The sequence below is a fragment of the Leguminivora glycinivorella genome, chromosome 9 (genome assembly GCF_023078275.1).
Source record: "Leguminivora glycinivorella isolate SPB_JAAS2020 chromosome 9, LegGlyc_1.1, whole genome shotgun sequence".
Lineage (NCBI taxonomy): Eukaryota > Metazoa > Arthropoda > Insecta > Lepidoptera > Tortricidae > Leguminivora > Leguminivora glycinivorella.
Genome location: NC_062979.1, coordinates 3,418,529 through 3,435,361, shown reverse-complemented (window position 1 = coordinate 3,435,361; position 16,833 = coordinate 3,418,529). Strand labels below are relative to the sequence as shown.

General features: G+C 37.2%; 2 protein-coding genes and 2 non-coding genes across 4 annotated transcripts in view; 3 read left to right on the top strand and 1 right to left on the bottom strand.

Annotated features, from left to right (window-relative positions):
- The window catches only part of LOC125229470 (serine/threonine-protein kinase haspin homolog), a 34,154-nt gene extending 27,659 nt beyond the window's left edge, over positions 1-6,495 (top strand). Inside the window, exons 6-8 of the mRNA XM_048134317.1 lie at positions 2,387-2,482; positions 3,181-3,398; positions 6,023-6,495. Coding sequence (XP_047990274.1) covers positions 2,387-2,482; positions 3,181-3,398; positions 6,023-6,224 — 516 coding nt within the window. The 3' untranslated portion in view covers positions 6,225-6,495. The remainder of the gene's footprint in view (positions 1-2,386; positions 2,483-3,180; positions 3,399-6,022) is intronic.
- An 836-nt stretch (positions 6,496-7,331) lies between these two features.
- Trnaq-uug lies at positions 7,332-7,403 on the bottom strand. The gene has a single exon. It is a non-coding gene; the product is annotated as a tRNA-Gln (tRNA).
- A 163-nt stretch (positions 7,404-7,566) lies between these two features.
- Positions 7,567-7,638, top strand: Trnaq-cug. Its single transcript has one exon. It is a non-coding gene; the product is annotated as a tRNA-Gln (tRNA).
- A 207-nt stretch (positions 7,639-7,845) lies between these two features.
- Positions 7,846-16,833, top strand: LOC125229691. The gene is made up of 8 exons (XM_048134592.1): positions 7,846-8,090; positions 8,550-8,667; positions 8,749-8,867; positions 10,108-10,191; positions 10,967-11,075; positions 15,310-15,398; positions 16,078-16,174; positions 16,283-16,833. Exons 2-8 carry the CDS (start codon positions 8,640-8,642, stop codon positions 16,417-16,419), a joined length of 663 nt encoding a protein of 220 aa, XP_047990549.1. The 5' UTR covers positions 7,846-8,090; positions 8,550-8,639; the 3' UTR covers positions 16,420-16,833.

Here is a 16,833-nt window from a genome sequence, read left to right as displayed (position 1 = left end):
ATACTCAATCATTTAACTTTAACTTCATCTGTTCGTTTACAATTTTATAGCATAGATGATTGGAGTAACTTCCATGCGGTAATTTAGATGTACAGTTATGTTTAAAATCAGAAACTTAATATTTTTATAACACGTTAAGGGACCATCTCCACTCAGGCGACGCATGTCCTGAGACGCGGAACGTCCGTTCCGCGTCTTAAGACATGCGTCGCCTGTGTGTGTACTGTGTATAGTCCCTTATGTTTCTGCAAGAGCTTCAGTTTGTTTCATCACTCTTTTTGTAGTTGCGACACCTCGATTAAGTAAATATTAGATCTTATCATTTGTATTTGGCTCCGCAGTTATCTCTTGTAGCTAAGCAATCAGAAATAAATCTTATTTAAACAATAGATAAGTAACGATATGTCGATATCTTAACATACTTATTTATTCATAGATTTACGACATTCCTGGCGAATCATTCTAGAGATAGTCATGGCTTTAGCTGCCAACGAATTAATATGTACCGAGACAATTTTGAGTATGGACAATATATATTAAAGAAAGTCAATATATCATGGTCTTTTTTGCAGGCTTTCGATAATTATTATCGGGCCTTTTAATGATAGGCACCATCAACATTATTTTGCAGTGGTGACTTTCCGACAAAACAGGTTGAAGGATATATTCAGTGGCAATCCATCCAATCGTATTTCATAACCGGCTGACATTTAGATATCGTCTCGCATCACGTGTCGGTAACTAAACATTAGATCTAAATGTTTATATTTACAATGAGTATATCTGTTGTCGCTGGGGGTAAATTATATTTAAATAATCCGGGAAACATATCTCGGGTTAAAGTTCTAGTTGACCTAGATAACACGGCACGAGAATATTTTTTTGTTAATGTGATCATTTTTAATTAGGTTTTTGTAGAAAAGTTTGAAATACTGAATATTTTGCAAGAAATTTCTATACTCACATCACATAGTCTTATATAGTAAGTATGTATGCAATTTTAGTCTAAGCTATCTAGTCTATTTCAGTACAAAAACCGGCCAAGAGCGTGTTGAGCCACGCTCAGTGTAGGGTTCCTTAGTTTTCCGTTTTTTTTTTACGTTCAACCTATTAAGTTCACAATAACTTTATAAAAAGTTCTACTTTTGTGTTTTTTTTTAAATGGCCTATGCTGTCTTACTTCTGACTTACTCGTCCGAAAGTTTGAAATATTTATTTACTGTAAACGCTTACTAATTTGTAACAATAATTTCTTTGACGTAAAAAGCTGATACGTACTATTGACTCAACCATATCTACTCTTGCTAGTCTTGCTACGTCTATGCAAGTATAAATGAGAAATTTTATGAACTTGGTTGTCAACACAAATCTAAATGTGGTTGCGGTTAACGTTTTCACTAGAAATCGACTTCACGCTGAGATCAAACAACATTTCATTTCCAAATGAAAACTTTTGTACAGAAACTCCTTTTATGTTGTATTTTTTAATTTTATTTGTCAGTTTAACCTATATGGTTAAGCCATTTTTTTTTCAGCGTTTTGAGCATGGCACGTTGGCCGCTGCGGACGATGAGTGCATTTCTAGTTCGAGTTAACCATCTTGACTAGATTTTCACTTATCCTTCGCGGTCGCCATTTCCGCTTTCTATGTTTACAAAATTTATTTTACTAATATTGTTTTGCATTTTGTTTTTGTGTTGTATTTTGAGTGAGTTCGACCAGATTAACATAATGAGTATAATGACACTATGATCTGCCGTGTGAGTGAAACTTCTTTTACAATTGAAAGTGCATAAATGATGGTTGTCTTTTGTCGTTTTATGAGTCACTCTCACATTTAATGTTAGAAAGTGACCATGACAAGCGACCATGTAAAGCCCTCAATTTGTGACAGTTGCCGTCAGACATATTGCTGCGGTCAAATTGTTCAAAATTTTCTGAAATCGCACTCGAATGCCGCGATAATAGAGAGAGGCCGTTCCAATATTTGTGAGCATTTTGGCGGCTGATGGTGATCGTACGGTAGATCGCAGTTTGTGTGTATACTGTATTACCTAATGCCTAACACAGCAGACCTTGCTAGTAATTAGCCAGGTTCACATAGAGCGAGGCACGTCACGAAGCAAGTGCCTCGCGCGGCAAACGTCCATGTCGGCAAACGTGCCCCGGCCGAAGCAGTGCGTGCAGCAACCTAATCAAAATGTACTGCGCGAGGAAATTGTCTCGTGCTTTGCTCTGTGTGGACCCGGCTATTGTCAATTGATGATAATTTACCTTGGTCTAACCCACTCGGCTATAATTTTCTTTTTGTGTAATATTTGTATTATGTTGAATAGTTATTAGAGTTAGATAAAAGGTTGATAAGTAGTTTTGTTATTGTTTCCAGGTGGCTTTCGGTCTGGCCGTGGGCGAAGAGGCCTTCCAGTTTGAGCATCGCGACTTGCATTGGGGGAACGTGTTGATCGCCCCTACTGAACAAAAGGTAAATTACATACATATTCATTTTCCTATTTTTACCTACTGTTTGATTCTGAATCGACTGAAATAAATGATTTTCTATTATAATTACAACACGTATGTATTATATGTTCTATTGACCCTTTGACCGCCTAGAACGCCTAAAGGCATCTTGTGGTGTCGTGCCTACGACGTTCAACGCCTAAAGTCGCTTGACAGATAAGGTTTTAAATATTTTAAGCATAGGAAGATTCGTTTCGAAGAATCGCGAAGCAGAGTCACTTTGTGTGTTAATTTGTATGTGAGGTGGTTGATTCTATTTGGAATTTCAGTTATTTTTCGCTTACTGTTCTTATCTACTTGTGAGAAGAAACGAACTCATTTGCATTATTTTTCCTCGATTTTAAGAATCATCCAGATCTTACATCTCGCGCAAGGTTAAGTATGCTGAAGAACGCAACATGTTTTATAGTCAGGGTTTTTTTTTAATAAGATTCAATTAGTGTTTAATTAAGTAATTCGTGCAAAGGGCATTTTATTTGTTTGATGAACACAGATATTTGTTCCTGAGTCATGGATGGTTTATATTATAATATGTATATCGATATGTATTTATCTATATAAGTATGTATATATATCGTCATGGGTCGTATGTGCTTTGTTTGGGGCTAGGTCGATCTGTGTAAGGTGTCCGCCAATATTGATTTGTTCGTATTGTTTCAGTTCGCGACGTTCGTCCTGCGCGGGCGCTCGCACCGCGTGGCGCGCTGCGGCGTGGCCGCCACCATCATCGACTACTCGCTGTCGCGCCTGTCGCTCCCGCTCGCCACCGGCGGGGAGGCTGCCGCGCTCTACAACGACCTCGCGGCCGACGACGGGCTCTTCGATGCCGTCGGCGACTACCAGTTCGAGGTCTACCGCCTCATGAGGGATAAGCTGAAGTGAGTACGAGCACTGTCTCTGCCGGTATCGTCTGTCGATAGCACTATAGCACAGTATAAAACCAGTATTCATTCTTCTAACAAAATTTGCGCCGCGCGGTTTGTCCTTGTGTAGCGCTCGCACGCAGCGAGATGCAGCGAGTACTAGACCGGAGGATGCCGGTCGCGTCAGTACCACTCAGTACGCACCGCGCTGCCGTGTCGCGGCAACTTAACGACCTCGCGGCTGACGACGGGCTGCTCGATACCGTCGGAGATTATCAGTTCGGATTCTACCATTTCTACCGCCACATTTAATTTAAAAATCATGTCTTTTAAGACTGGTCTTACCCCCTCATGGCTAGACTCATTGTACATAGGTAAAGCAATTAGAGCAATTCCGCACCGTGCGGTTATCTTAAAATCAAAAAAAGATGAAAATAGAATGTGTGCAGTTAGAAATTTTACTTGGGATAGGATGTGCCTTATGTACACTTGTACAGACTGTACATCAATAAATGTACTGTACTTAATATACAACCCCTCAGATGAGCGCGATAAAACATTGCTGCTGTTCAAAACCGCTTTGAGATAACCGTAAACAAGGTTACCGTAGTTCCGACACTCAAAACAAAAAACTTAGATTTGCGGTTATCAATGTCCCCCTGACATGGATAAAAGATAAATAAAACAATTATAAACAAATTCATACTATTTCTTCAAACTTAAAATGATTACTTATTACTGACGAGACATTGACATTGTTATCATATCCGCTAAAAATATAAAATACAGTGTAGGTATTGCGGTCGCGCGATGTTAATATCTATTCTGGAGATAAGATTTTGATTTTATTAGAACTTTAAGTAGCATCTTGCCTTATATCTTTGACACTAATGACTGTTGTCTTTTACATAACCTCGTAAGGCCCAGGCCTTTTCCAATTCTCAATTAGGAACCTTCTATAAAAAGAATTCAAAAATCAAATACTATTAATTATGTACTTTTACTAGTACGCCGGGACTTAAGAGGATAAACGCTAGTCAGTTTAAACATCGAGCAAAAATATTTGTAATAAATAGCTCTACTCAAAAACGAACCGATGAAGCACTTTACAAGTTAAGAAGACTAAAGGATTCAGTTTCTGTTAGGGCGGCGTTAACTGCTTACCATGGATATGTGGCATCCACCCTTAATTACAGACTCTTGCTTTGGGGAAATTCCGTTGACGTTCAGAGGGTATTTATTATCCAGAAAAGATGTTTACGAGAAATAGGCGGTGTTCGATTTGATGACAGTTGCAGACCTTTATTCCTTAAATTCAGAATTCTTCCCTTAGCTTGTATGTACATCCTAAAGGCATGCCTATTTACCAAAAGCCATCCAGAATATTTTAAAAAGCGAGAAGAAATGTTTGCAAGAGAGCTACGTGCCCAGTACACAAATATGATATACCAGCCAGCTTGTAAATCTGATATTTATAGGAAAAATGCTTATAATATGTGTATAGTGTTGTTTAATAACCTTCCGCTTGAATTAAGAATGTTGAATGGAAATGAATTTAAGAAAGCACTGACTAAATGGCTACAAGACCACTGCTTTTATAGTATTAAGGATTATTTAAATTTCAAATTGTAATATATAATTTATTTATTTTTTAACTATTTGATTTTATTTCTAATTTGTAATGTGCAATAATTCATGTGTAAGTTAATATTTTATTTTATTTTAATGACTATGAAATTGTTTTATATATTAGGATCTAGGCTATTAATGATATGCATGTACCTGATGTACCGTTACGGAATGTAATATACAATGTAAACACTTTGCATGTTGGCTATATGTCGACTGAATACTGATTCTGTATCTATTTTTTAAGACCTATATTGTGACGTATTCTAGCAAATAAACACTTCTATTCTATTCTAAAACCAAAAACTTCCTTAGTTTTTAGAAGCGGCATCATCAACTTGGAACATGAAACAGCATAGTAAACAACACCATTATTCGCTATTCTCTTTCTGTGTGAAAGCATAGTAATCGTACAATGTGCATACAACATTTCTCTTTGTGATATTAGAAAACTGTGTAGTCGATTTCTATCTACTTCCGATAGATTGTTTGTTTATTATTGGATTGTGATGTTTATAAATTGTACATACTTGCGACCTATATCGGTGCTCCCATAATTATTAGCTGTGGTGTAACTGTGGTGTCGTATTGTGTGACAGGAACAACAGAAGAAAACACTATAGTAGTTACACTAGTATTAGTACTTTCACAATGTCTCTGTTGTACGATGTTGTAACATTAACAGTTACTGTGGGAGCTCCCTAATGTTCAATATAGCAAGATTAGCAAGTAACATTAAGGAATAGATCAAAATGTATGGAAATAAAATGGGTACATTACGATACACGTGCGTAAAATGCGTGTGTCGTACGACGTTTTTCAGTACAAATGGCCATCCGAAGTTTCGACCTGACATATAATGAACCATGGTTCATGGTCGTGTTTTAATTTATCGCCACTCGTTTCGAACTTCCTTTTTTATGTACTTGTATCGTAATGTACTATGTATATTCTCAACCGCTTTGTTTGATTTTTACAACATAATGTAACATTTTCATTTTTGTCCACAGCAACGACTGGAAGAACTTCGAACCGTACACGAACATTCTCTGGCTGCACTACACTGTAGATAAGATGATAACAGCGCTCCGGTACAAGAGGACCAACACCAAGATACACAAGCACTACATCTCCAAACTCAAGGCCATCAAGAACCGCATCCTCTCCTACGGAAGCGCTGCGCAATTCGTACTCACTGACATCGAATACTAAATCGAACAAATGTAATAATAATTTAAATTTAATCACCCAAAATTTAATATTTTCACTAGTTATTAAACATGGATATATTTAGCACTTGCCCCACGTGTGAATCGGACCTGCATTGCATAAATTATAATGTACATAGAATTTGCTTTGGTAATGTAATAGACGCTAAAAGAATTATTTACGAGATTGTAGAAACGTTAGAACAGCGAAAAGGTGCCTTCTTAGCTAAGGTAGTGGCTTTGTTCAAATTAAACTCATACATTGTGTTAAAAAATGCATTTTATTTACCCCCTTCTATCTCGAATCCTACCGGATTGTCAAGTGGTCAGCTATAGAAATTAATACCTAAGTTCTAAACGTCTTTTTTCTGGTTGGCCAGTATAGAGCCTGTGGGATTCGAGAGAATACTATGTCAAATTACTGTAGGGTTTGGTACTGTTGGTAAAGTTATAAAGAAAAAACAAATAGTAGATTGTGTCACAGGGCAGCGAAATGTTTAATTTACGGCGAGAGCGCACATTGAATCCTGGCAGGCAAGCATGGTCTTACTCTACTTACTACATATTTGTAAGTGCGATAGGGACGGCCAGATGTTTTATCATTTATCGCGCGACCATACTTGCCTGCCTGAACGAAGTAAAGGATTCTATAATCCTGATCCTGAACGTAGTGACGGATTCAAGTACTAATGCCCAAGGTGGAATCTATTTTCCTACCTACCTACCATGTGACACATAGTGTTTCGCACTACAGAGTAAATTCTAATATGAAATTTTGTAATTGCTGGCGTTTATCATGTAAGCTCTGTAAGTAGTATGTTCGGTTAGAGTACAATTTTGTTGTTAATACCTGAATCAATAGTACTGTAGTCTACAAGGAGTACAAGGACGAAGAGAGCTCTATTCAAGTTCTTTCAATGCGCCAAAAGTAGGCTAATTACCGTAACCTCTACGCAATGTACGCAACGCAACAGAATAGTGCGTTCAATCAATTGTATACGCATTGTTGCATAAAGTATGCCGCTGTTCAATATGCTGGCGTCGAGTAGGTACCTTTAAAAAGTTGATGAAGGACTAATATCGTTTTAGAAATTTGGAATTATAAAAAAGAAGGTTCCACCGAGATTTGAACTCGGATCGCTGGATTCAAAGTCCAGAGTGCTAACCATTACACCATGGAACCTCATACACACGCATCTGTATTTGGTAATTGGTATACTGGATGCGTAATCAATACAAAATTATGCACAATTGAATAAACAGTGAAGTTAATACAACTACAGTTTTGTTTAAAGAAGTAAGTGGGTAATTGAATTACTTCGCTATTATTCGATGACTAATTACACGGTTCCATGGTGTAACGGTTAGCACTCTGGACTCTGAATCCAGCGATCCGAGTTCAAATCTCGGTGGAACCTGCTTTTTGCTATAAACCTAAAATAACTGTATCTTGCAGTAATTCGTTGGTGTACTATTTTTATTTTTTGTACGTATAATTTTATGGGACAAACACCACAAAAGAATGTTTTTTTTACACAATTTTTGTTTCTCACAACTTATTTATTTTACTTTTGTCGCAACGTGCAAGAACGCCTTAACATTTAAAAATACGCCCAACTCCGGAAAGTCAATTTCCGAACGAATTCGCACTCAGCTCAGCTGTCAGAGTTATGTCAATCGTTACGTTATCAGTCAGCTTTTATTCCAATTTTTAATTATTTCAATAAGATTACAGAGATCTATTATATTTTTTAGTAACTAACCGTAGAAATAATAGGCAAACGATATATACTATTTATATCAACATTAATTAATAATAAAACTAGTGTCGAGTGTTAGACGTGACGTGAAGTGTTTGTTCAAATATTCAATATCTGGGCGACCGAGCTTCGCTCGGTTCTATTTTAATATATCACGTCTTTAGATAAAAAAAAAACTCTTATAAATACAAAAACAAAAAAAAGACAAAAAACAAAAACTTAATTTCTGGCCGGGATTCGAAACCCTGACACCTACGATCTATCTGCGTACATTAGACCGACCTCGTGCGACTGAGCTACGCGGAATCGATGCGCGCGCGGCGAAATTAAGGACCATATTTTACGTTTACAAATGCGAAAGAAAACTCAAGAAAACTCGAAAATTCGCGTTTTCCGGGATCTAAGGCTACGCTAGATCGATTTTTCACCCCCGAAAACCCCCACAAAACAAATTTCAGCGAAATCGTTAGAGCGGTTTCCGAGATCGTCGGTATATATAAATAAATAAATAAATAAATAAATAAATAAATAAATAAATATACAAGAATTGCTCGTTTAATAGTATAAGATAATGGTAAAAAATCATTGATGGGTATTGTTTACGAATTTCGTGGAATTGAAGATATCACCGACTGCCTTTGGATATATTAGTTGTTAAGATGGAAGGGAGTAACGATTCGTTGTCAAGTAAGTAACCATTTACGGGTTTGTCCGTTGTTATGTGAGGGAGGGTAATTACCTAATTATGTTGTGTTTGCGTGTTTGTAGTTTTGACTGCGCCCATGAGCGGCTCGTCCGCGGTGCTGCTGACCCCGGGCCGCACGAGGAACATAGCGCAGGACATGGAGGCCCTGAGGCTGTCGCGACAGGACAACCCTTTTTTACAGGTGGGCTTACATCTGATTTTTCTTGTATTATTTATTTCATTCGTTAGTACGTTTGGTACAGCGAGGCATTGAAATCTTTCTTTTAATGCATGATAATGATAATATTTATATAAATAAACTTAGTATTTAAGATGTTTTTGCAATGCCCTGACAGGGTATCATGTACCTCCTACTTTACAAATAACAACTATGTATTTTAATGTACCTGATAATGCAAATAAATGAAACTGAAACTGAAACTCAATATAAGAAAGCTAAGAAAATCGTATAAATCATTTCCAAACTATTTTTTTTATGGGAAAATGGAAATCTTTAAGAAAAGTAAATTAAAGTACAAATAATTTGATAATCATTTTGAATCACAATTCAAAACTGAAATTATGAATGTAAGTGTTCTTATTAGAACAAAACAATTTGATTTATCCAGATTACCATAATTTATAGAAGTTTATCTATGAGTCATCTAATCTAGTTATAAAGGCTGGCTATAATCTATAGTTTTTGACAGTAATCACTAAACAAGGTTATCTAAATCCCATTATAATCTGTTATGTACAGTCACAGAACATAAAGGCAAGGTATTTGGAATAACCTAATAACTACTCTCTTGTGGTGAGAAGAAGATCATAGACAAGTTGTTTTTATTTTCTGAAATTGTCAGGATGTATGTTTTATTTTGGGAACCAAACTTGGCAAAGTATTGTTGATCATACTGCTGATTAAGAACAAACCATTTGGTTATCAGGCAGTGTTTTTTTTGTTGCTGATTGCTATGATTTTACGTCATTCATTCATTTATTTAGTTCAAAAAGAGTACAATAATATTTATTAGTTTGTTTGTGTTAGAAACAATATTCAGATTAGCAAATTAATTTGATTCTACAGTTCTGTCCCTCAGCGTACAGAATAACAGCAATAAATTGTTGATCCACAGTAGATGAAGCTTAAGGAAAAGTATTTTTGTGACAGAGAGCTCCAGGGTTTAAGTGTGATTAATATAATAATATGCTGTCCTCAGAAACATTATGGTAATTTACCCGATTTGTATAGAGACTAATTCCCGGGTAGTAACTAAGTAACTTTCCCCTCCAACTCGGGTAAATGACCGAGATTGGCACACCGCAATACACATATATCCTTTATCTTCCTAGACGTCTTTCTTGCATGGTTTTTGTTTGACTGACAGGACCATTCAATGTGAGATCTTTTGTTAACTCTGTATGTGTGTGTTGTGTTTCAGCAAGTGATCAAGGCGAGCAGAGAAAGTCTGATTGAGAGCCACATTGATGAATGCGAATCTGATGACACCATATTAATGTCACAGGTACTGTTTTTTTTTTTTTTTGTAATGGCATTACTATTTTGGTGCCCTCCTGTTTATATACTGAAACTGTGACTTTACACCCTTGTTATTGTGACATTGTGTGTGTGAGTGTAAGTGTTTGTGTGTGTGAAACTGTTTGCATAAGGCAAACTTAGCTTAATGCAGCTCAGCATTGCTATAAGCCCTTATTGGGGCTGGTACTACCTGACACTCCTGTGCATGAACAGATATAGACGGTTAAACAAATCTTGTCAGCAAAAAAAGATGGCAAATTTGAAAAATGTAGGTAAATGTAGCGAAGGTTTTTTTAGTGTCTAGATTTGCTGGAACGCAATTACTTGACTTTTACAAGAAGAATGGGATGCATGCATGAAGGGATAACATGATTCAACTCTTAACCGCTATCAAACTTGGGTTTTGAATGAACTTTTTTTTCTGTATGGTGGTATTTCTAAAGAAGTAAATGCAAATAGTTGTAGGGAAACGAGCCTACAAACCTAATATTAACCTTTGTGCAATCACAAGGTTCACGATGAATACTGTGAGTCTAGTTAAAAAGGGGTATAACTCAAATTGACTCGGTGAAAAAGGTATTAAGTCCCACAGTGGGACTTGTGGCCTTTTTCATCGAGTCAATTTGAGTTATACCCTTTTTCACTAGACCCACATACTTCACACAATAACTAAGCGTGGCGTCAAAAGGGGCGATATTGTGTTTCCTATAATAGTATTTACTATTTATAAAAGGTTTTCATATTTTTCCATAATTTTGCAGGACTTCGGCAGCACAGCTCTAGACTTTGTGGAAGAGGACCCACTGACCTTGAAAGAGGTCCATGAGCATATGATCAGATCCCCTCCCCCGACAAGCTGTTGGTCTAATGGTACGTAAAGTATAATGTGGCATTGTGGCACTCCAGGCCAAGTCTTTTATGCTTCATGTGCGATAAGGACCACTTTACCAGAATTTTTGCTAGAATTTTGAATGGAAAGTACCCTAGAAAAGAGAACAAGATGGAACACCCCTTATGCATAAAAAGCTACATATATCTTTAAAAGAAAGTTAAATATTTAATGCCAGAAGTATCAATAACCTCTTGCTGCCCAATGTGCAATGAGATGTACATTCGGGTTCAATGGAATTTTAACTTTTACATGAATAAATAAAGTAGCATTTCTTTTGTCTCTAAATTTTTTCGAACAAATGAAACTCAAATCAGTATTAGCAGTAGCTCAATTTCTAATGCATTTAGGATCAAAGTTCTCTAGGAACTTTTTTGTATGGTGGGCGTTACGAGGATAATATGTTAGTAAAAGTATCAATATAAACTAGTGGACCCCACGCTCCCATGACCCATGGCGAATGCCGGGATTACGCAAGGACGATGATGTTGATGACATACATAAACTCACGCTAGTATTCCCAAAAACGGTACGCAGCGCGCATAAAACTGCTCCAATCTATCTAAGTAGTGAAATCGTGCAAAGTGAACTATGATTTAGACGTACCAGCATCAGCTGCCTGTCTAAAACGAAATAATAATAATAATAAGGTGCCCATCTACCGAGTGGCAAGTCACCGCCTGCCTAGATAACTTGTGCCAACAATGTTATGGCAGGTGTCCGATTTCTTTCTGCAATAGCCCAGTCTTTTTTCCACCCAAACTTAAACCATAGACCAGTATTCTATCCATATTATTTACAATAGTTTCCAATGCCTGTTGAAACCGATTCACGGGTATCTATTCATGTACCTGTGAATGGGTTCCAGCAGGCGTTCTACATGACATCAAATATCTCCAAACGGCCTCTACGTGCATGTTGGATCTATATCCCCACGCACGCCTTATATTATAAATGACCGGGCTCGAAAGACCCGAGACTTTAAAAACGGAGAAACACATAATAATAATAATAATTTCAGTGCCACTTTTAGCAATTAAGAACTTATAAGAAAACGAAATTGTGATTCTACAGTAACTGTGAGTTCATCGCCCACACCACAACCCATATCCCATAGTTGACCAAAACCCTCAGGATATGTTTCAACACTCAACATAATTGCTTTGACCACTTTTTTTTTTTATATTATAGGACATTCTTACACAGATTGACTGAGGCCCACGGTAAGCTCAAGAAGGCTTGTGTTGTGGGTACTCAGACAACGATATATATAATATATAAATACTTATATACCTAGAAAACATCCATGACTCAGGAACAAATATCTGTGCTCATCACACTAATAAATGCCCTTACCGGGATTCGAACCCGGGACACTACCGGCGTAGCAGGCAGGGTCACTACCGACTGCGCCAGACCGGTCGTCAAAACTGTGTTGACCACTGTATTGACTAATAAAACCAGCATAACTCTTATTATTCATGGATTCAACAACACGCAATATTATGATTACCTAATTATGAATAATTACTATCCGTCTTATAGAACCATTTTGCTGTATGACTTTCTAATGATATGCATCTATGCAATCTTGTCTATAAATACAGCAGTTAATCGTTTGTTTTGGAATATTCACTGACCGCAACTCAGAAATAGTTATTTGTTATACAAGGGGGCAAAGTTGTATTTTAACGCCGAGTGTGGAATTGAAAAACGAGCAAGCGGAAGGATTCTATAGTTGAACCACGAGCGAAGCGAGTGGTTCGAGAATAGAATCCTGAACTTGCGAGTTTTTAACACACGAGAAGTAATGTACATTTGCACCCGAGTGTAACACAAAACTTTTCCCCTCAATATAGCGAGGAAACTACAACGCAAAAAATGCGTTTATCACTGCTTCCAGCAGTTCCACAGGTGGCAAATCATCTTTATTACTAGATTCACCTACTTTTATCAATTTTAACCCTTCGTCTGTGTTTGATAAGGATCCTAACATAAGCCGTTGGACTGTAAAATAATCTATCAAAGTTAATTGTTTTATGACAATTTTTGACAGACGCAGACGAAGGGTTAAATCAGTTAATTTGACTTTATTCAAGGTCAAATTACTTTACCCACAAGTGGATAAAATGCGTTTTTACCCACTGGTATTAAAGGACAAAACACGTTTTTCCGTGCTAATGAGGGGAAAAAGAATATACAGATGCAGTGCGAAAAGATTTTCCTTCGTATATTTACGGAAACGTACGAACGTGTCATGCTATTTCAGTCAGTCTCAGTACAAGACGTACTGACACTATCTGAACTAACATTACAAATACAAACGTTTCCGGAAAAATACGAAGGAAAAGCTTTTCGTACTACATATGTACCTTTGTTAACTCTTGCCGAGTATCATAAAATAGAGCATTCTATGAAAAAGGGACAAAAAGTAAAATGGCGGTTACTGTGTTTTTTTTTCGAAAGTTGACGTTAACAATACGGTTACCACAAAACGTTTAGCGCCGTACCGTACCTCTAAAATAAGTTTAATTCGAAAACGTAACGTAATGATGTTGTTTTCGGTAAGCCTCATATTGTTTGGGATTATATAAAAGATTAATATAGATGCGAACAAAGTGTCAACAATATGTATACACGACTTTATTGTTTAAGGTGTGCTCGGGTAATTCCGAACGTCAAAAACCGTCGGTAAATTCCGAAAAGGGACGGGTTTATTACTATGGAATCAAGGGTGATTATCGTTTGAATATCGGAATTTACCGACGGTTTTTGACGTTCGGAATTATCCGAGTACACCTTATAAATTTTGTGGATACATGTTTTTGGTATCTTCACTGTAGGTATAGCGTGCTAAGCTCTATCTTATTCAGTTGTTACACTCGGATGCACAGCATACAACTACTTTACTACTTCCATGATTACTTTATTCTTATATTACAAAACTATCTTATATTACAAAACTACGTTATTATATAATCTCTTTAAGTATTTAAGTCCGTACAAGGATCATACATCATATATTCAAAAATGTAGATGCTTTAGAGTATATTGAGAATTATATTGAATTTTCTTTGTTTACCCACATACCAATTAATATAATACATATGTTAGTATTACCTAGATAAGCACATGAAGTGAAACGTTGGGAGGATGTTTTTAACAACCGGTAATACCGGTATTTATCAAAAGACGATGTTTATATGTGTTGGTTGATCGGTACGAATTTACACGAACCGCCTACGGCATCTCAAAAGGAGGGCGTTCTCGTTACCTAGCAAAAACACGATGTGCGAGGTGGTTTTTATGACCGAGATTAAAATTATTAAATCTCCCGTGTTGCATTTACACACAATATTTTGAATCAATAAATTAACTAACTCTGCTTGACCTAATTAACCCCCTTCTAAAACCGCTCTCTAAAACAGTAGCGTCACAAGTCAAAAACCCTTTCAAACCCTTTGATAGGGTTACCACGACCACGACCCCACCCTGGTGCCATATTGGTGCGGTCATTATTCACGAAAATGATTAACCTCCGTAGTTCCTTTTAAAATAATTATGTAATTGATTTTTGATTAAAATAAATAAAATATAATTGAATCATTAAATTTTTCTTATATTACAAAACTACGTTTTGTAACTGCAGTAATGACTATGGGACTTTGGAGGACAATCCTGTTGTATGGGTGAATAATTTTTTGTTTCGGTACCTATATTCTGTTCATAGGACCTACTTAGTAAATGGGCTATTATTCAAATTATTTGTTACTACCTTAGAAATGTATGTTTGGCCAACTTACATACCATAAAAGAGATTTCAGTACATATGGTACTTTTTTTATGCACTGGTGCGAGAAGTGATTCATTTCTTGTCAGGTCGAAACTTCGGAGGGCCATCTGTACTGATAAACGTTGTACGATACATGTGCGGAAAGGAAATTCGTAACTCGTTCGTAGTAGTTTGGAGCTTCCTTTTTTCCGCACTTGCATGTACAGTCAACCAATTAGAGTCGTATTGACACCGTGCTTTATTTGCTATAGCAGTCACTTTGACTTTTACTGTGTAAGGGTTCTACAGTGGCTTAGGATTCGGATTGGTTGACTGTACTTATTAAAACCATGCCAACGAGTGAGAATTAGAAGTGATTCACCCATACACTTCATACTTTCTACTACTAACCAGCCCCGCTTGTACTAACCACTTGCTTCTAGAGTCGCTCTCGTACCGCGCCGCCTCGGCCTTCGAGTTCGGCGCCGATAGCCCCGTGTCGTTTAGCGCCTACTCCGTCGCGCATGAGAAGGTCACTAACATAATAATACTGTGCCGTCCTAGAATAACTGATTCGAACTTCGAAATTCGTGTGGCACTGTTACTCTGTCATGTAAGCCTGCGTTTCCATTTAGTCGCCCAAAAAAATAATGCAAGTCAACTTGGGGAGATAAGACCACGGTACGGGTCGCATCGCTAATACCGGTTTTATCGGCATGATGACAGATGTGAAAATAGTATATACTGTACGGTCCGACAGTGGTGCAGAGATCGGACGACTGGGCGTCATTCTAACAACATAAGGTTAATTATTCCGAAAACGTCATACAAATGACGCCCAAATGTCCGATTTCCGGTGATGAATGATAAATTTCAATGGAAGTCGCAGGTCGGAAAAGGCAATGAAAGAACAGATTTTCGGATTTCGATGTTCACTGTCGCTAGTTCTAATGAATTAAATTTAAACTTAAATTTTGTTTTTGGATGTCTGCATTTTAATTTGACTAATATTAATTAAATTGATTAAAAAATGGATTGATCTAGTATTTATAAAAACTTATATATATATAATGTGACTGTGAGTTCCAGAAACAAAATACCGCCTCGATTGTATAATCTAAGCTTTCATCTTATTTAGTTGTACGAGGATATATGTTTGACAAACAAATCTTTAATTAGATTCTCTAAAAGTAATAATTAATTTTGGACAGGATTATTCTCGCTCCCCGCGTCGTTCGCGAGCGTCGCGCTCGGCGTCACCACGCTCCCACGATCTAGCTCTCTGTGGGAGACCGCTCTCCTTGCCAGGTAAGATATGTAAAGCAAAAGAAAATTCTAGTTGTCAGCCAAAAAAGAGCCAACAGTAAGAAATCACCAGTTTTTATCCAAATTTAAATTTTGTTATTATCTTTTCAGGTGAAAGCCACCTCCGCAACGCCCTAAGCAAAAAAGTGCAGCCCGAGCGCTTCTCCCTCCTGCAGCATCCGCGCCCGCTGCGCAGACCCGCGCGGCGCGACGACGAGAGCGTGCAGCTGGTTCCCGATGACAAGTAAAATAGGATAGGAAGGAATTTTGGTGTTAACTGGTTGATGTTGGTCCTATTTGTGGGGTTACCGTTTATATTGGTAACCGTATTGTAAGAGAATTCGATGGAAATGTAATGAAAAGGGTATTGATGTTTACTGATAACAAATGTAGGTTAATAACAGTGAGCGCGCGATTTGTACTGAACTGTCAAAATTTCCATATCCGCGTCAGCTTTCGAGGATTGGGAGGTTATGTTAGTTACCGTATTGTAAAGTTTACAATTCTAAAGGTACTATAGTAAACCTTTTGGGACGTTAAATCTCACAATGAACTTCGAGGGTACCTACTCTAAACCTATATGTTGGCATTGTGAAGTTACAATTGGTATCCTTTTTGAGGGACTAACCCTACCGATGGTGTCGGTGACCCTATTGTAAAGT